We start from the raw sequence: 21,975 nt of genomic DNA, 5'->3' as shown, positions 1-21,975 counted from the left end.
TGCCACAAGCATGACAGAAATTTATAAAATTATCCCCTTATTATTTCTATTATTTATGTTTATTTGTGTATTTACTGTCATTGGTGACTCGTTCCCTCAGATCATCCTCCTCCATCCATTTGTCTGTCCCCTCTGTTCGTCTTACTACCATGGGGAGCAGAGCTTTCAGTCGCTCTGCCCCCCAACTCTGGAACTCATTACCATCTCACCTTAGAAACATAAAGTCATTCCCTAAATTTAAAACTGAACTTAAAACACACCTTTTTAGATCTGCTTTTTCAATATGACACAACTGGTTTGCTTGATTCTTTATATAGATTTTTTACATAGCTTTATATATAGATTTCATATAGATACATTGTTGTGTATTTATTTTATCTATTTTTAATTGCTACATTTTATTGTTTCTGTTACTTTTGCTCTTTGTACGGTGTCCTTGAGTGCCAGAAAGGCGCCTTTGAAATAAAATGTATTAATATTATTATTTGGCCCCAAGGGACTTTTCTTCCAAATTTTCTTGAAGCTGTGTCCTCAGTTGAACGTCTGAAGGGACGTTGAATAAGGCATTTAAATGATGTATCAGTGCTGGATGTTGCACATTAAGGTCCCATGTGCACTCAGGAAGACCAAAAGCAGAGTGAGAAAAGTACTCTGTTTTAATTCAGGCTCTCTGGACCAGATGCACTCAGTAAAGATTGGAACATTTTCACGAATACAGCCTGCAACAGTGACAGTTATGTAGAGGTGGGAATAGGTAGGGACTGACAGTTTCCGCAATCAGCTCACCTTTGATGAGTCAGAATGCTCGATCACTCTGGTAATTCTGTCAGACATGTAATTTCTTCTGACTCAGAAAGGTAGTTTCAGAACAACTGGGACCATGACAGAATTTGGCCCAAAGAGACTGGGTGTCAGTCATTATAGTCACTGCTCTTTGGGTCTAATCAGTGTCAGCTTAATCGCTCATTTCATATCGTTACCCGATAATGGAACGAGTCTCCAGAGGAGAGTTTCTATGAAAGCTTTGAATGGAAAATGTATTTTGAACCAGTGAGGGCAGTGAGTAAGCAGGGTCTTAAAATAATATTAAAAAAACTAACAATATTTTTTTTTGTCTTTATTTAAAAGTAATTTTCCTTTTTTGCACTGTGGGAGTGTGAAAAAGAATATACCCTCTTACTGATTTCCTATTCTACTGCATGTTTGTTACTCTTCAGTGTTTCAGGGCATCAAACCAAATATTAGTGAAAGACAACACAAGTAAACAGAAAATGCAGTTATTTTTTAAATGTCATTTTGCTTTCTTGCACAATGACAATAAAGGAATTCTGATTGTGATTTATTTCAGAATTGCATGTTGTGTTTACTCGGGTTGTCTTTAAATTGGTTTAATATTCTGAAATCGTGAATTGTGACAAACATGCAAAAAAAAGGAAATCAGGAAGGAAACAAACACTTTTTCATATCACTTTAGATTAGTCACCTTTGTTAAAAAAAACCTTATGACAAAACATTGAAATACACTAAAGTCTTTTAAACCTTGTAAAAAATAACAGCTATTTTCCCAGTGAATCTACAACTCCATTGTGTGTCTGTGGGCCTAGTTAAGGTTTCCGCCTGCTGATTACACAGCAAATCAAAATTTAGCTACAGGTCAAAAGGTCGGGTGTAAATAAGGGCTACAGAATTACCTTTCTCTGTGTCTGTGAATGTTTACATTTGGCCATGCTCACTGACAAAAGTTGTAAGTTTATGTGACACTTATGTAAAGAGTTTTTGTTTCACATCTGGAAATTCAGTTTTAAACTCACCATGCACTGTAAAGACGAGAAACAGGAGAAGAAATAGGGGAACTGCTCCTTTAGTTATACATGTATTATGGTCAGTTGCACAATATTTCTCACAGTTATTTTTTTATATTTTGTACATATTTTTGTAGAGCTTGTACTGAAATTAATGAAAACTCTAATTACTTTGATAAAAAAAATAAATTCAAGTGGCTTATTTGAGTCTTATAAAACATTTAATCTTACTGTGTTTTGCTCAGTGTAATCAGAACTCCACAGTCAGTTTGTCCTTTTACTTAGGAGGCTGTACTTTCAAACCTGCAAGTAAAGTTGCCACACACTCTCAAAGTTTGAGTTTGTGCTTCCATTTATAAACAAAATGTTTTTTTTTTTTTTTTAATTGTCTGAAAATACAAGACAATTTGAAAATTAGTATCTTTAAGTGTTGAATTAACAGAATGTGATATAGAGGTGACCAGAGTGAACTCTCCCTCTCCTTCAATGACTACTAGAGATAGACATCTGAATTACCCAACCTTTCAGAAGTTTCAGGCATGAATGTTGCAAGTCAATGACTCGATGAAAACTGCTGATTTCCTGTACTCGATCTTTGCTTAAAATTTCAGGAGAATTTTTGGAGATATTAAAGTTATCTGGGTAAATAATGATCAACCTAAGCTTTGGGATGCCCTCCATACTCACCATCTGCAGCTTCTGGATCTGACTGATTTGTCATCAAACCCAACAACTTTTGTATGGAAAAGTATGCTTAAACTATATGCTTCACGTCACTATTTCGATCACATTAAAAGGTAGATGCTGCTACAATGACATGGCTATCTGAGTCAGTTATCTGAGTCTCATTTAGAAGAAATGCTACGCTTTGTGTCCTGCAAATTTAAGATCAAAGAATATTAGTGGCTTTATTGAGCCTGTGTCTTCCTTTTTCAGTAATAATACATTTGCTGAGAAGCTGTCAGAGTTCCCATTTCATCTGATTAGCGCGTTGCAAACACTGATCAAAGAACAAGCCTCATTTGCATGTGATCACTTCAGCTTTGAACTTTAGACGCTGAGAGTCAAATAATTTGGCAGACAGGGATCAGGCACGACTTCTGCACCCATTGGGGAGCTAAATTAGCATAACACAGTCAACACTGACACAACATAAAATCCACAAAGACATTGTTCCATCAATTCTGGATTTGTGTGTGTGTGTGTGTGTAGGCTTGTAACATAAAGACATATAAAATAATGTTGATAGAGACATTCTGACTCGTGCTGTTTATTACTACGTAAATATATTTATTGTTTTTTTTTTATCACTGTCACAGTTCACTGTTCTTCTTTCCTGTCAAGTCTTTAAGTGCTACAGATGGCAACCCTCAGGAGAATTACCTTAATGCATTACCAATGTCAAACAAGTCTCAGATTAAACACGCCATTTAAATAGACCTCTTACTCCACGCAGCTCCCTCTGTGAGCTTTAATTCATACCAGATTTTTTACTGCACCTTCAAATATCTTGTTAAGCCAGGCCAACGTTATACCCATAGTTACAAATTCTACATCTGCACATTTATTTGTATTTGGGGGGGGGTTATGAAAAAAAACATTATATCTGGCCTGCCTAAATGTTACCAGCCAAGGTCAGGAGAATAACAATAAAAAATTCCTGCCATAGTAACCAAGTAGGTAGACCTTTCTCTTTGACAAATGTTTATTTTATAGTGAACTTGCATGGTCTGAAACTATATTATGTAGCTGTTCAAAAACAAGTGTAATCTTGTTTTTGAACAGTTTTGTGTCATTATTAAGCTTGACTTTAACAGCAGATATTTGATTTACATTCACACAACCTGATGAAGAAAAAAACCTTTCCTTTATGGTAATGGTACATGTTATGTACATGTATAGTGTTTTATTAAGTCTAGAAGATCCCATAGTGATTCACATATCCAGTTACTCATCTGTTCACACATACATTCACATACTGATGGTGTCAAGCTACTACATTGTGGACACAGCTCCCCTTTAGCAGTCTGACAGAAGTGACGCACCGGAGCTACCGGGCCGACTGACCACCACCAGCAGGAAGGACGGGTGAAAAGTTTTGCCCAAGGATACAACGAGACAGACAATTCAGGGGCTCAAACCGGCAACCCACCAGTCTCAGGACAAACCCCTAAGGCTTGTGCCAATGTTGCCCCATCACTCTTTACTCCTAAAATCTGAAAAATCTGATCACCAGGATACACCCAACCTCTGCAAGATCATGGAACCAAAACACAGATCTTATAGCTTCAGTGTTCGATGGTGATGGAATTTTTCTGTAGCTTAGCCTTTAGCTGATCTTCTTGCTATGCTGAGGCAGAAGGACTTAATCTTTCCTGAAACAATGGTTCCAGACAAAAGACTGTCTTCACTGTGACATCCCCCTTAATTTCATTTTCTGATGCTTCTACTTTCCCCAGCAAAGACAGTAAATCTCTACAAGGTCACATCACGTTCAACTCCATCATTTATGTTTGAAAATTCTGCACTTTACAATAGATTAACATTCATTTTTTTTATTTTACAGAATAATTTTCAATTAAGAGAGTAACATGAATGTGCCCTTCATTATTGATACACTGCACAATAGCCTCATATTATTTAATAAAACAACAATTAAAGATTATTTTAAAATGTAACATTCTGTGGATTACTGAAGTAAGTTTGGATTTGTGTATGATTACCAAAACTCAAAAAGTATGATCTGCCATAAACAGGGTGTTTTGAAAGCAAATGAAATCTAGTATTTAGCAAAGAAATCTCATAATAGTGCAGCAACCAATGTAAGTAGTTTCTAAATAAATTAAGGAATAAACAAAGGCTATCATACTGGGATAGGTGCTCCCAATGATGAATTCACAAACATTTACCTATGGCATTTAGAAACTTGCTGTAGTTTTTTCCACAGACGTTTTGCACATTAAGTTTTGTGTAAAATCTTTCTAAAAATGCTTTTACCAAATGTCACAGATGAGAGTTTTGATTGCCAAACCATTCTGAGCTGACTTTCCTGCAGGTGTCTCTGGTTTCGTCTTTTTCTCAGGTTCAGCTGCTATAGCTGCTAATACTGCCACATCTGTTTACATCTCAATTTATTACTAATCAAGCACAAATGTGAAACCTATTACTCTCCGTGGTATTAAACTTTTTGAGTGCCTATGTAGGTGGAAGCAATCAGTAAGAGCAGAATAGCAGACTTTACTTGAATAAACATGTATCTCACTACACATGATAGCAAATCACAAAAACACATCATTTTTTGTCTTCACATATTTTTCAGCATTTTTACTTGCCTAAGTGCAGCCAAAATAAACTAATTTCATTCTCAGTATTTTATAAATAGTTTGTCACTTTCAGCATGTAAAATAATGTGGGTTTTTCTGTGGTTTTCAGTGACAGCATGCCAAAGCGGCTGGCACTCATCTGCTTCCTGTCTCTGGTCATGCTGATGAGCGTCTTGGGAAACCTGCTGGTCATGGTGGCCGTCTGCAAAGACAGACAACTCAGGTGGGTTTGGGCTTCATCACCTTTTCACGTAAAGATTATATAGATTTGATTGTTTATTTGATACAATCTTGTTTCTATATAGTAGATTTAAATAAAAAATACTCTAAGGACGATCAGGAAGCTCCTTTCTCTTTCCAATCCATTATTTTCCATATTACATTTTGTAACAAAGTATCTCTTGTGTACAGTTAGTTTTTGATCCCACCTAAGACAAACATCTGGAATCTTACTAGCAAAACGTTTGCTTTTAATGTTTCAATTCAATAAGGAGATGAAAAAGATGAACAAAAACATTTTATATGAAACACTTTTGTGTTTCATATAAAGATTTTCTTTAAACATTGAGGACAAATCTCGGCAGGGTTTACTTGAGGTAGAAAAATAAATTGACTTCTGTTATGGACAAAATGGATTACAGCAAACTTGGTTCTATAGTCTTTTCATTCAGATAAGAAACTCAAGCGGTGCGCGTGAAGCTGTGGTGACTGTGATAGAGCTAGCAGGCAGACCTCCTCACATGGGAGCCGCTGTCACTGTGATCTCTGATTTTTTTTTTGTCCCTCACTCTCCTCCTGTCCTCTCTTCTGCTCTTTTGTGTCATCTCTTTTTTTCTCTCATTCTCTCTCTCGCTTCCCATCTTTGTTTTTTCTTATCTCATGACACCTGATAGCTCAGGGTGACCTCTGTCTTGTCATGTTGACATGAAGGATTGTCTGTTTGCAGATGCACATTGAAAGATTGCAGTGAGGCCAGATGTTTGTTTATTTGAACAATGAAAATCAGTTGACTTTGAAATTCATTCAGTGTGTATACAAAAGCGTTCATTTAAAACCATTAATTTAAAGTCACTGCTATGTTGTCTCACCTCCCTGTGGAGAAAATAATTATCCAGGGTCTTTGTTGCTCCCATCATCATTGCCCTACTGCCTGCTGGGAAATTTCCACAGGGACACACACTTACACATGTGATGCACATCTGCACAATAGGGGTATCCCTTGGGTGAAGAATCCTTACAAAAATAAAGCTGAACTCGGAGCATCTCATTAAGAACTGTTAAAACTGTTCTTCACTGGAAAATAGGATTTACTGTTTCCCACCAAACATGCAACAGAAAAGCAATTGATAGTTGAAGAAAGAAATTTACTCTTATCTTACTGTACTCTAATTTTAAAACTTTTTATGTATTTTATTTGAGTAACAAACAGTAAATAAGAGTAACAGTAGATTGTGCATAGCTGTTAAGTGAAATAAATGGATCCATCTTTTTAATAAATGATTATCTGAAAATTGTAGCATGCGGCTTTTTTATTCTGACATGTCCACTTGTTATTACCGTAATTTAATTTTGATGTACATATACAGCTGTTCTACAAACTACTAAGGTCTAATTGGTGAGATTTATGAAGTCCAACATACATACCAGACAGGTCAGGAATAAAGTTGTGAAGGAGTTTAAAACAGGATTATGTAATAAAACAACATCCACATATTTAAACATCTCGTAGAGCACTGTTTAGTCCACCATTTGAAAGTGGAAATGAGTGTAGTACAACTGCAAACCTATAATGGCCGTCAACCTAAAGTGATAGACCAGTCAAGGAGAGCATAATTCATGCAGGCAGATAAAAGGCTATTTACACAAAGCTATTGTGGGGAAATCTCTTATATGATAGGACATCTATCCACAAATCTGCCCTTTATAGAAGAGAGGCAAGAAGACAGCCATAGAAAGTTTAATTTGCAAATATGTTGAAAAGCTCCCTTTGGTTAGATAAAACCAAAATGGCATCCATTCAAAAATGCTAAGTTTGACAGAAAACCTACACTCCACATTCCCTTGAAAGCACCATCCCCACATAGTTGTGGTAAGCTCATGCTATGGGGTTGCTGGTTTTAAGCAGTTATAATAGTAGAGAAAAAGCTGTTAGAGGCAGAAAAGTTTAGGCTGGGGTGGGTATGTAATGTGTACCTTCCACATCACATACAATAATGTGGAAGGTACAATAATCTGAAAACATACAGCCGGAGCTACAATGCAATGGCTGCAACAAAGCATATTCATTTGTTACAATGGCTCAATCAATAAATGATTGAGCCATATGTGTAACTTATGTTCATATATGTTACATATCCAATATGACTTTGTATGATCTTGTAGAGAGAATCCACAAAAAAACTGGAGCTGTAATTGCAGCAAAAATATTATTCTGTTTGGGATGAAAGTTGTAAAAACTATGCACCATTTTCATTCCACTTCACAATCATTTGCTTCTTTCTGTTGGTTGGTTTATCACTTGAAGATGGTGGTTGTAATTTGAGAAAAAAATGTCAAAGTTCAATTGGTTTGAATACTTTAGCTGGTACTTTAGCTGTCAGTTGGACTGATGTGTGTCCAGCTTGCAAGAAAGGGAAGCTGCTGAAAAACCTGGAGGCATTTTCGTCATAAACCCCCCAGCTTCTTCTGCAGGAGCTGATACCAGCAGAAGGTGGTTCAGAGGGTGTTGCACTGCTCATCAATAACCACCACACAAACACAAGCTCTTGTTTCTCTCAGAGTGACATGTTGAGGGTGTGGAGAAGATACCCACACACACCAAAACATGCTGCCACACAGTCTGTTTATACCGGACACTGAACAGATCTGGAAGCAGTGACACTGTTGTCATGTCAGGAACTTTTGGTTCTCGCAATAATTTGGACTTCAGTTAACAATTATTCTGTTTTTTTTTTCAGTGTTTTCACAAGAACTACTGTCATGAAGAAAATGTTTCATTCATATTATACATAAGTGTATGCTGATACTTTCATTAATTTTCCTGAACCACATAGATGACATGATTCATGTGGAAGCTCTGTCAATTCAACAAGGGAAACCTTGTCAAAGTTAAACAATTGCAGATATATTTTAGCATTCCAAATGCAGACACAAAGTGTCTATCTGCAATTGTTACAAGTTTTATAAGATTAGGATTTATTTTCTGTCTTTTTATGGATAATGTGGTCTTGCTGGCTTTATCAAGCAGAGACCCCCACTGAATTCAAAGTGTGAAACCACCAGAGAGAAGACAGGTACTCAGCTGGAAAATGGTGGGCTTCCATATTTAAGTGTGACTCATACCTCAACCTGAGTTGTGTCTTGGAGTTATGTTCACAAGTAGGGGTGAAATCAATATCTGGATCACTGCAGCATCTGCAATCATTCACTAAAGGTGGCTAATATGGACTTAAGAGATTATCACATTATTTCATTGCATTTATTGTTGACAGAAGTGTTGGAAAAACAACAAGTTCTGTGAATGTTCCAGTTATATAACTTGTACATTTTGAAAAAGTAATTAGTCACTATCATTAAAGTTTCTTGAAAGTGCCTGGTAAAATCCAAGAAAGTGTCTAAGGTGCACGGGCAAAGTACGCATTAAGTTCCAGGAAATTTGCAGGAAAGTGTCAGGTAAATTCATGAAGCTGTTGTGCAATTTTTTTCCCAACTTCAATTTAATGTACCATGTGGATAAGTAAAAAGAGGAAATCCAGCAGATGACCAAGTTCATGTTTGTTTTACAAAACCATGGATGTGACTACAGTATTAATAAAAATTTCTTGTTTTGTGTTTTGAAAGTTGTTAAAGAAATGCTCACCAAATGGGGGTACAGTTACTGTCTTTGGAAACATTTATTTTATTTTATTGTTTACTGGTCTAACTTTGGAGAAAATGTTTCATAATTTATTTTATGAAAATATTTAACAGAAATTAAGATGTTTCATCATTGGGCATCAATTAAATGGGGCTCATGTTGCAGTGCTCATGTGGCGTCAAAGATAAAATGTTAAGTTGTTTTATAGTGAAGTATTCTAGGACCACTTTTCAATGTTATAGGAAAAAACAGGCAACAAAACAATCCTCCCAAACATGTAGACAGCTGAGTTGCACAGGATTATAAGTATAGAAAAACATTTTCAGCTTATGTGTACTCAAATGCAGTGTTGCTTCTGTAATCATAAAGATAATTTAGTAAAAATAGAAATTACTTATACATGATCTCTGGTGTGTTGATGTCTTTCCTCTTCTTTGTTCCACTCTGTTTTAATCTTGCACTACAGCATTACTCATCCAAAACCATGTGCACCCATAATAACTCCAAACTCACTCTAAGTCTTTTCTATTAAAGTTTATTTATTCTGGAAGCAGTACCACAACTTGTCATTCTAACTAAACACAACGCCTCCCCTCAGGACTTGTTAAATGTTACTAAACTGTTCTAAATTACTGCCAGCTTGACGGTCTGAGCGCGTAATGGATAAACATCTGCTACTTCATCTACAATTTGGGTGTGTGCATGTGCAGCATTTCTCTACATCCTTTTGCATTCTCTCTTGTGTCTCACATGTGTATCTGTCCATGCTCAGTAGCGCCACCAGCAGACTGCTGGTTGGTTTCATCACTAACTGCTTATTTTAAGGCACTGTTTTGGATAGAGCTGAGCAGATGGGAAAGCCTTACGGCACTCAGCTCTTGCTACTGCTATTTATAAAATGAGAGCATCCACAGTAGAGACACTGAAGAGGACAGGGCATCTAAATGAACAACTTCTTTGCATCATTGGTTTTCTGGTTGAGTGGCTAAAAACAAAAATTAGAGATCTGATGAAACAAACTCATCAACTGAATTTGTGTTTTTTTTTTTTTTTTTTTTTACTGATGTGACAGATGTGATGTGTCAGTAATAAAATAATCAGATCAAAATTGGCATCAATAATAGGTCTCTGACTTTTTGGCTGGCTTATAAGGAGACCATATTTCCCTGTATCAGCAGTTCTGCTTTTTGTTGCGCACATATCTGGGACATCTCCAAATATCTGTTTTTCTAAAAGTAATGGAGAGTGTGCATCTATATTTTAGTGACACAGTCTCTAAAGTTAGCCTGGAATAGGAATATTTTAACTTTATTTTTAGTTATTTGCCTTACTTTGTCACTGGAGTGTGGTTTTTATTTAGACAGTACTCATTGTTAAGTGTAGACTATACAGCAGCTCAAACAGGGAGGCTTTGGAAAGTGTGTTAATACCTCAAATGTTTGATGAAGACCTTAAAGCTGCAGTACAAAACTTGGAAAAAAATGTTGTTTCTCTAGCACAGCTTCAGCAAACTGGCAATTTTCAGCAGCACATATACAAGCATGTTTGACAAAACTAAGACCTTCCTCTTAACTGCGATTGGTTGGTTCTGACTAGGGGTGGTGCATTTCTTCAGATGGCAGTAGGACCACTAGGAGGAGGCAAAGGAGCTCATATTTTTTTAAACAGATTATGTCTCATATTATACTGTCAGGACATAGTTACACTTTTAACAAGTATATAAAGAATATCATTTTATAAAATGTACTGACTGCACCTTTAGTAAACAGTATTAGCATGTACAAATAAGGAAAATATGTATCATTCATGAAATATAATCTAATTGGTTTAAAAAGTAAATACAGAGTGTTATAGGTTCAGACAACTTTTGTTTCAGTAAAATCAAGTCTTCTGAGGAATGCCTGATGTGTAGATATTATATCACAAATAGAAAGCACTAAGTTTGATAATAATCTTGCTAATACATGAGTTAATAATGTTTTGTAAAATGTTTAAACAGTATGATGTTTGGAATTCTGTCTAATGCAAAGGCCTAAAAACAAAACCAGATTGCCAACTTCATTGCGTCAAGAAAACTTTAAAAGATTCACTGTGACATCTCTGCCTCACTCAATGTTACTATTATACAACTCTTGCGGTGGACAAAGTCACTTTTTATTTTTTGTGCAGTTTCCTTTTCCTCTTTCAAGTAGAGTCTCGCATCGAACAATGCTTCAACAAACAAAATCACAGTTTGTCACAAAGAAAAGGCTGAGTACTGTACTGTGTAGGTTGTACATCTGAGCAATCAAGGTGTATTCAGTTTTAGTTTCTGACCTGTTTTTACTTGTCTTTTTGCTCTCTGTTGGACAGGAACATGGATGCATGTAGTCTCCTTCTTATTGTCTGTACTTTTCCACACTTCTCTAAAGACTATTGTCCCTGAATTTTCCTTGGGACAATAAAGGTTACCTCTAGCCTTTTCTTGTTCATAAAGGAACCCATATAAATTTGTTATATCTTTTTCTTACTCTTTTTTAGGTCCTCCTAGGTTTGCCATACATTTTTATTTTTGGGACAAAAACTTTATTGTCCTAATAGTGATAACAGGTGTCAGTGTGTTGTAATATTTCACTCTTCTGGAAGGCTCCCCATGGGTATGAAGATGTACCCTGCAGTGATTTGCTCCCATTTCATTGCATCAAGCAGTCCAGCTCTTATGATGAATGACAAATTATCTTGATTGCATTTGGTATTTCAAGTTGATCTTAATTAATAGTAAAGTGGAGGACACTCTGGTGTGGAAGAGGTCATTTGTCTATGTTGAGGGAACTGTTAAGGTCTTTTGAGACTTTCTGTGCCATATTTGATCTTACTCAGCCCCTGTTAAATCCACAAATGTTTGTTTTGTAAGATATATGTGGTCAAAATAAAATGTTTCAAGAGACACTTAGCAATGTCATACACAGTGAGTTGCAAGGTTTAAATGTCTTTTTGTTTCGTAATGTTATAACCAAAACTCCTACACAAAGTTGCATTGAAAATTTTGAAGCTAATGTATCATTTTCCATTCACTTCACAAATCTGTGGTGAGCATTAATGTTCAGCTCCTGCGAGTCAATACTTAGAGAGATAATTAAATAGATGATTAAATAATATTTCACATTTCAATTAAAGCTACCAATCTTTGGTTGTATGTCTTTGCACATTCCACACAATTTGTTTCGAAATGTCTGCACATCTGGAAACTGAAAAATGTTACCTTTTTTAATTTCACATTTTGTTTTATGTGAAATTTAGAGACTTTATTTTTATTTTATTTTTCTATTCAATCATCTGGCAAGAGCAACCTCTTGCAGACATGGAATGTGCCCTCAATATGGCTTGTTCTGGCTTTCTTTCAGCAGTGCCTGAGTTTTATTTAGGGATGTATGAGATAAGGGCGAAGACTCAAATTCAGAATTTTATTGAAAAATATTAAATATCACTCTGCTTACTTCACAGTTTCATACCACTTTGTGTGAAAGTCCTTTAAAAATAGATTAGCTTATGCATATGTCAACATATGTCAACATATGCATAAGTTTACAGGTTAAAAATACTTTTGAAATGCAAAGTAGATGTCAAATTATTCTCAGCAGTGTTAACTTCCTTCTGGACAGTTATGTGAATAACATCTTTTTCCATTTATTTAACAGGGTAAGTACTATGTTTAGGCTTTCTTTTTAGCTTTTTTTATTGAATAAACAATTATTCTATTTTTGTTTTTAAACTGAAGTATGTCATTTTGATTTTTCCTGAAAAATACAAATTTAAAAAACAATCAGCTTAATGAAAAATAAAACAGCCATTTCTCTTTTGTGTATTTATTTTTGGGGGGAGATTTTTGTCACCATGAAGGCTTTGTTTGAACTGTTTCTCTGTTTTTCCATAATTACATTTAATTTGTTTGTTTAGTTGCTCCCAAAGCACCATAAATAGGAAACACTTAAAATTCTTTGTTCATTCCAGAACAATAAGGCTGGTTAACAATAAGTTGCTGGTTGTGGCCCCTCAATTTACGCAGTATTTGACAATAGGTTTTGCACTTAATTTTGTTCTGGTTCGCTAAGATTAAACAACAGAACAGTATGAATTTAAACTTGAAGTTTTAATAATCTATTTTGACTGACCACTTGATACATAATTTTGTCATGTTGGCCCTTGAAATAGTCTATTCTTAATGATTGTTCATATTTTATCCCTTTTTTTCTACTCCAACAGGAAAATCAAGACCAACTATTTCATTGTGTCTCTGGCATTTGCTGATTTGCTTGTGTCAGTGCTTGTGATGCCGTTTGGTGCCATCGAGCTGGTCCACCAGCACTGGATCTACGGTGAGACGTTCTGTCTGGTTCGGACGTCGTTGGACGTTCTTCTGACAACCGCGTCTATACTCCACCTGTGTTGCATCGCTCTGGATAGGTGAGGATGTTGTGTGCACTTCTAACCTCAAACTCTGGCAGATTTCTTATTTCTAGTCAAAATAATTGCAATACTGCATCTTGCTTACAGACGCTGTATTGCATCTGCAAGGGAGATGCAGGCTTATAGCTCAGAAAAATAAAACAGAGAACATTTGTTACAATACTTTCTACTGAAGTCTAACTCCCTGTTTAAGCATATCAGCCTGAAGAAATGTGGCCTTCATAAAAAACCATTTCTTTTTGAAAAGCTTTTTAATTCTCTGTTTGCTGAGAAAACAGAGAAGCCATAAAACCATCCAGCACACTACAAGAGGAATTGTTTTTGTTGTTTTCCTCAAAAACACACTGGGCAAACTTACATGCATCTTTCGGTGTTCTAACAAGGGTTTTGCCTGCAGATAAAATAAGATGCCTATAACAACTTTTCTTGGGCTCACACTTTAGTGTTTAACTACAGAATAAAAGTGAGTAAAAACACAATCTAACTGATATCTGATTTATTCAATCACTTTCTTTTTGGCAGCTGTGTGATTACCTCTGGTTAATCTTCTGTCTATCATCAGAAGATTTAGCCTTTAAACTCCTTCTTACTGCTTCTAGATAGCCAGCTAAATTTATTATAACGCACATTGCAGTTCTATAGCATACAGAGAGTGTGTAAGTTGCTAGGTACTAAAGGCATTGTGCCAAAATTTTAAAGGCTAGAGGTAAGAGGGAAAAGTAGATTTAGGACTGAATAGACTTAATTGCCATCCATACTCCTCAGAGACAAATGTTCATAATAAATATTCCCCAGTATAGTGTTATTTTACAGGCAGAATTTTATTTCTGTGGCTTCTGTGTGTACTGTGGTTGCAGTTGTTTGGTTTGTAAAAAAAGCATTTTGTTTATTGGGATTATCAACCCTTTGGTGAAACATCATCTCCATATCTTATTATTGTAGCTATATTGATTTTTCAGACTATTATTTAAGTATAAGTTAACCATGACAACTGTATATTACAGCATATTACAACTGCATATTTTTTGTAACAATATATTTAAGCTACAATTTCTAATTCTTGTCAAAAACATAATACATGTTATGTTATGAAGTGAACATTTGTGCTAAGGGCACAAACAAATTTGGGAAGTACTGAATAAAAGAGATTAAAAATATATGAAAAAAACTGAAGGAAGATTTAGCTGAACTGACTTTCGAACAAAGTCTGATTCCTAAGAAACTGAAGTCGAATGGGGATGGTATGTGGGTGGCTCATATCAGCTAATAAGAACCAAGGACAATTTTCAGCTAAGAAGCTACGGAAGAGGAAATGATCTTTTCATAAAATTGCCTTGCTGGAGGAGCCTTGTCATTTTTTATACAAGCAGCTGCCTTCACATACTGGCACAGCAGTGCTTCCATTTCTAGTTTATAGCAAAAACAATCACCACAATTTCCTTGTAAATCATGTCACATCTTCCTGTGAATCCAATTTCCGTTCTTACTGTAATTGGCTGCCTGTTTGGGTGTTTTTGTTGAAGCTTTTATCTTTGTGCTATTAAGGAACAAGATGTATTGTCTTTGCACATCATCCAGTATTTCACACTTGAATTAATTTTCTATTTTACTTGCCCTTCTTTAACTTTGACTTGCACATGCTTTTCATCTGAATATTGCATGGTAAACACTCAAAGTAAGATCTCAGACATGTCAAAACAGTTTTAAAAATTGTCAGTTATTTTAATTTAAAAACAAAATGTAAAAACTGTTTTTGGTTTAACATGTGCACTGAAACCTGATCCATAATTTTGTTATACTGTCCCTTGAAATGACAGTTCTATTCTGTGTAGTGACAGATCAGGCTTTTCTTTATCCGGTTCCTCTTCTGTAGGAAGTGTCGAAGTTCCTTCAGGACTGATTAAATATTAGCAGCTTTGCTTGTTCTCAACGTCTCAAGTCAAATGAATGAAAATTAATAAAAACATTTGGGAAGCTTATCTTACTCTATGCACACAAGAACTCATCACATATCATTTGCTTTAATATTGAAATATTGCTTTTGACCATCGTATTTTAAGCTGATCTATGTAGTTTAATAAAAAAATATCTAATTATTTTTGATTTAAAAATATATATACTGTATATTATTCTAGAAGACAACCCATTACAGTTTCTGTACTACTGACTCAGTGGTTAGTTTTAGAATATGCAGCTTTAACAAACTACAACTGCAATGTTATTCTGGCTTATTATTTCTGAGTCTTATCAACTTTTTTTGTAAATATAAAAGACTTACAGAAATAGAGAATGAAAGAATATTCTTATGTAAAACTGCAGGATTTGACCATGAGCTAATGAAAATGTCCTTTAAGCCTTTGAAGCAAAACGTAAGTGTGACTCTAAGTTGATATGTAAAGCTAAGTAGAGGTCTAAAAATATTCGAGACACACATATATATTAATATTAAAGAATAACTAAAGCTGGCACTGGCAACTGGAACAAGTTTCATCAGATTTAACACTGGTTTTGCTTAATGTCTCTTAATCAGAGTCTTTTGGAACCAATACTTCCTCCTTGTGCAAAAATTTATCTGAGTTTGTTAATGTATTACTGATGCTTTAAAGTCTAATAAGACTTTGTCTTATTAGATAAACAATTTGTTTTGACATTAATTTAATTACATCAGATAAACACATCTGAAACATGTCGTTAAGGTTCAGAAATAGTGCTACAAAATCAAAAATGTATTAAGTTTTCATAAAGAGGCTGCAAAACGTTAGCTCTGAAAACTCAAGAATACAGGGTTCTTTCTAGATAACAACCTACTGATTAAGTTTTTAGTTTTTCTTTCAAACCTCAGTTGAGTGGTGCTTAATTATATGATTAATCATTTTGCATAGCAGTATACAATCCACCGCAGAATGATTGCATCATTCTTTACCACGTTGAAACACTGGTTAGAAGCATACATTTCAAGCATTTTTTTAGCTTCAGAGACCATCTTGTGGAGAAAATAATTATCTGATCATTGATTTGGGCAGTATTCCCAGAGGTGTTTTATTTAGTTTAACTAAGAACTGATATCCTTTAAGGATCTTGTGAACTTTGATGTTTATTTTTGGTGAAGTAGGTCAGACAAACATCTTGAGGCAGAAATTGTTGTTTCAACCGCATGCTAGTGATTTTTTCTGTTTAAAAGAAAAAACAAGGACAATTTTATTATTATTATTACTTTAGTTGAAGCTCATAAACCTTTTGCCTCAACTTTTTGCTCCCTTTATACTATTCGGTGTGGAACATTAGATGGGTTGGCTGGCAAATGGATGTTTAATAAAGTCGTTCAGCCCACAGACTGTTTAGGACTCATGACAAGGCCGTGGCTTGGAGCAAGGTCTTATAGATGATAATAAAAGCGCAAAGGCATTTTCTGTGACATGCAGCTCTACCCTGAAGGCACAGATAATGGTAAAACATATCAGTGGAAACCACTGAGTTGCTCTGTGGAAAAATACTGGGGTTAAGTGCTTTAGGTGAGAACCTTCTAATCACATATAATATGAAGTATATTCTGAATTTCAAAACTGATGTGAGGTTTTAGATCGAAGTTGTCCAAGAGGCAGAGAGGTTTGACATTATTATTTCAGGAAGAGCAGCTTGCTCAGTGAAAATAAACAAACAAAAAAAAGCATCTTGTTTATCTATCTCCTAAAAGAAGTGATGTAATTACCAGTGAAAAGCAAAAATTAAATATGCTTTACTAATAAAGCCAACAATCTAAACAAACAAAAAATATGCATATATTATATATGTATGTATATACAAAATAAATTGTTTCACATTTAATCACAGATACTTTCCAATTTATACTAGTTATTACACAGTGCATCAGTTCAGTTTATTATTCAACTTAATTTAAAGAGCTTTCTATGTAAGGAAGCCCAGCATATTGCCTTGACTTGCAGCATTCCCTCTTCCTGGACGACCATGTAGCGTCAAAAGGCAATCAATTAAGATGAGTAGTTGACTTTTACAGAAATATATAGAGAAATCCCTCATAGCGGGCATATATATAGCGATAGTGGAGAGGAAAAAGTTCAGTTTTTAATGCATGATTCAATTTTTCTTATTTTCTTGTGCTAACATATTCACCTGGATGGAAGAGGTTCTGGCTTTAATATCAAGGATGAGCACTTTATAAATTATATGGTTAGGTCAATGTTCAATGTGGCTTTAAACAAACAAACAAAAAAAAGAGAAAAAGTGGAATCTGTTCACCGTAGAGAAAACCTATGATTGACTTATGACAGGTAGAGAAGTGGCTCAAAGATCAGGCCTCTAGACAAATTTTCACACTCTGCATTGTGGACTGCCAGATGCCACAGGTTTCTCAGAACAGCCAAGAAAAAAAAACAAAAAAAACTGTTATCCAGAGGGCTGACCTCTGCTCCTGTGGTAAATCAGGCTCAAGAAGCACATTTTGGACACAAACCACAATTTAATTCATCTGTATGCTTATCCATTAAATTACAGAAGGATGGAGCATGTGTTTATAACAGACTTTAAGACAGCCTGTTTGCCATCTGGACAGTGTTTATATTTGTCTCAAAATGTTTTTTTGCAGTAGCCTTTAACAAGCAACTATTGCAATAGCCCTATTTATGTTCAAAAGCTGTTTGGCTGTTTAATAAAATGAACTGCTCTTATCTCAGCTTTGTCAAGGCAAATCTCTGTTTCAAGCATCATAATTGATAGATGTTGATGTATTTATTTTTATATCAGCAGCTGCTTTATGATATTCCAACCTAAAATAATCTAGATATTTTAGAGCTTCATGTATCAACTGAGTGAAATGCAGGTGGAAATGCCATTTTCAACATTTTTATGTTTTAGAGATTGATGGGGAAGAAGGATGTTGTTGTCATCTGTAGCTTACAGCTTCCTAAACAAAACAGTCAATGAAGAAAGAAAACATTTATCCTCTGCTTATAATAAATCTTTAAAAGGAAGCATATGGTGAATGCATCACTGAATCACAACAGAAGAAGGCAAGAGACTTTTAAATGTATCACGTAAAAATGAACATCTTTTACATTCATAAAACTGTGTAATATTAAATATGGAACAGAAGCTCAATGAAAGGTGAACAACACATGATCAAATTAAATACAAACTTTAGATATATTGCCATCAAACAAGTCAGTTTAGTGTCAAATCAAGTTTTGAAAAACTAACTGAAGCACCAAAAGATAAACAAAATGAGTGCCATGAAAGCAAAATTATTGTTCAGTTTGTCAAAGAAAAGTAAAGTAACAATATCAACACTCACATGCTTCTGTTTTATTCTTCATCACTTGGCTGACAAACAACAAAGGTTTTCTTTGTAAGCGTGACAAAGAAAACAAAAAAGTCACACTGAAAGACTGAGAAGAAAGAAGAGAAGGCAACTGAACAGTAGCATGAAATAAAACTGAGCAGCTGCAAATAAAGCTTCTTATTCATAATTTAAGCTGACGATCCTGAAAAAGCCTCTGAATAGAGGCTGAAAATAACAACTGCTGCAAGCAGGATGCAGCAACATAAAGGCATTCAGTAGTAAAGTGGCTAACTCAGAGATGTTCACAATATAAAGCACAAGGAAATCAGGAAATGAACATTAAAAATAAGAGTCTTTTAACAGAATTGAAATACAACTGCATACTCATTAGAGTATCTTTTTTGTTCTGATGAAGTGGTATAGCAAAGTAAAATCCTCATTTGTGCTGTCTAACAAACATTGAAGATGAATGCTGTTTACAGCGTTTTATGGTGTAGAGCAGAATTAAATGAAGTAGAAGCAATTCTGGTGGATAAAAGATAAATACTTTGTCTAGTACCTAACATTTTATATTTTCATACAGGCATATTTCCAAAAGGCATTATATTGGTAAATATTCAAACAGCTTTGCCATGCCATGCCCTAATGTTAAAGCGTAAGATATTTTAAATCTAGCACCTTATGGACTACATTGGAAATTTCCAATAGCCCACATCTACCTAAACATCAAAGTATTCATCCTAATCTACTCTTTCCATTAACTAACGTTTGTCAGGACTTATCACACTGCTCCGAAATCAGGTACGTTTCACATTTTAACATGTGGTGATGGTGGATATCTTACGCTCAGTTGTGACAAACATTATTACATGCTCATATAGTCACACTAACATCAGTTCTGCATCAAAGTTGACACATTTTTGATGAAGTTTGTCATGACTCATACAAGTGTATGAAAACAAAGTTTCCACATGTAGTAGTGAACTTTTTGGTTCTAAAATTTAAACACTAAAGTACTGTAACTTCATTTGACATTCTCTAAAACACTACTCCCAAATGTTCATTAATCGTTACAATGTACAGCAGTAATGCAAAAAATTAAAGCAATACAGTTTTGTTTACTTCCTGATAAGAATAATTACATAGCGTTCTGTATTCGAATCTGTAGACAGTTGTCCTTTGCAGATGTCACATGTGCTGCAGCTGCATGCGAATGTAGAGCACAGCAGTACACTTTGGGTTTGGCTGGTCTCAGAAACCAGCTTTCAAGTAAATAATGTCAGAATAAAAATGTCAGAAATAAACAGAGCGACGTGTTTTGCGGATCAAAGGGAAGAAGGGGCCATTTAAAGTGCCTGTGGTCATGACATGCTGCCATTCAACTGTGCTTTGCCTGCTTCTAATCTTACTCAAGCTAATGTGTTGAAGAATAAGAATGTGCTCCTCTGTCCACATCTAATTCCTTTCTGTGAGCACTTAAGCTGCGGGGGTTTGCTTGGATACAGCGTGCTGGAAGTCGTGTGTGTCTGTGGTTCTGGGCACTTGTATTGACAAAATTCAAGGATTCACATTTGCAGACATGAAGAGGAGTTCTGTCATTCAGACCTGCACATCCACCATTAAAGAATCAATCTGCAACCTTTCAACACAACTACTTTGGGAATTTAAAGAGAAAAAGGGCCTCTTGACCTTTTTTTTCTTAATGCCACAGCACATGGAGACCACACACAGTACACACAAGCTCTCCAAATTACTGATGGCTGTGAAATGCCACGCACTGCAAGTAGGTAATGAGTTAGGATCACAGAGGAGCAGGCAGGGAAGCATCCACAGTGACTGACGATGGCATAAACTGGATTAGCTCTAATGCTCCTGCAGCAGAGCATAGTGTTCACTCAGCCTCCTGAGAAAAGGCAAAGGTTAAAAAATGTATCAGCTCAGCCACTGTGGAAAAGGAATTTATGAGCTAGATATCAAAACTTTCTTTTAAAATGTTCCCAAGCTTAATCAGATATTCATGTGGATATTTTTAAAAATGAAATAATTTCAATAGCAGCAACACAACCAACATAAATAAAAAAAAACACATATTTTTGCTTATCCTTTATTTTCTAGAAGGTAACAACATTATAATAAATTTATCACCTGTTGACATGATCAATACAAGATTTTTACTTCTTTATCTTGGATTTATTCCCTTCATTAAAACAATACAACAAGAGATGGTTATTTCTTGTAGAAGCATGAGTTCAGACTGAATCAATCATAATTTGCTACAATACTGGTATATCATTTGTGTCTTACATAATTCAAGGAAGTGAAATGGTAATCTTCCCAGTAAGGAATTTTGCTTCATTTTTTGAGATTTGGGGTTGACTAAAACTTGATAAAAAAATTTAAAACTAATATCCAACTTTTGGCGCAAAAAAAAAAAAAAAATCTTAAAATTAAGAACAACATTGATGGGATTTTTTTGCTATGTGTAATACAATTGACAACATAATCCACATTTGGCAGAGGAACTAGACTAGATAGTTCTCTCATGCAAATGTCCTTCATGTGGGGCTTACAGACATCACAGTGGGCTGATGTTTTAACGGGGCATGGATGGTGATTGTGGAGGCTTTGGACTTCATCATTCAATATACATACGTCCATTGTTTATGCGAGATTGAGATTCAACAAAATCAGGAGAGGTACTCAGACATACCTTTCCTCAGATGCTCACTCAGTCTCATTTTAAAAAATCCCAAGACTTTCCCTGACTGGAAGGGACATACCATCCTGCTGATCTGAACAGACTCTCTCGTGTTCATTGTGAAGCCTTGTGAGCCTGCCCAAGAACACCACAAACAGGAATGCAACCCACATGGCAAACCACCAACTCTTCGTACTAAGAATCAGGTCATGGTTCTTTCTTTTGGTCATACAAGGATCTTTCTAAGCATTCACTATTCCACAACAAGGAAAAATGCCACACTAGTTATTCAAAATATTAGAAATGAGCCTCAGGGTCAATATTTCAGAGTTGGCACAATATCTAAATGTACTCCATTGTCCTAAGACACATAGGTTTAAGTTTTAAAATATTACATCCATCGTATACTACCAATGGCTTCAAAAAACCTGCTTGCCTTTTTAAATGTGAAAGAATTTTTGTAGGTGATGCCGTCTGTAGTGAGTATACCTTAAACCATAGCTTAGTACAAGAAAAATTGATTTAAACTAAAATAACCCTCGTAGCAGCTGTAT

At 35.3% G+C, this 21,975-nt stretch overlaps 1 protein-coding gene across 3 annotated transcripts in view; it reads left to right on the top strand.

Annotated features, from left to right (window-relative positions):
* htr4 (5-hydroxytryptamine receptor 4) overlaps positions 1–21,975 on the top strand; it is a 139,145-nt gene that overhangs the window by 72,247 nt on the left and 44,923 nt on the right. For all 3 annotated transcript variants that reach the window (XM_032555749.1, XM_032555747.1, XM_032555748.1), the window contains 2 exons: positions 5,235–5,348; positions 13,224–13,424. In XM_032555749.1, coding sequence (XP_032411640.1) covers positions 5,235–5,348; positions 13,224–13,424 — 315 coding nt within the window. The remainder of the gene's footprint in view (positions 1–5,234; positions 5,349–13,223; positions 13,425–21,975) is intronic.

This window comes from Xiphophorus hellerii, chromosome 23, assembly GCF_003331165.1.
Source record: "Xiphophorus hellerii strain 12219 chromosome 23, Xiphophorus_hellerii-4.1, whole genome shotgun sequence".
NCBI classification, from domain to species: Eukaryota; Metazoa; Chordata; class Actinopteri; order Cyprinodontiformes; family Poeciliidae; genus Xiphophorus; species Xiphophorus hellerii.
Note: the sequence above shows the minus strand (reverse complement) of the source record. Positions and strands in the feature narration are given on the sequence as shown.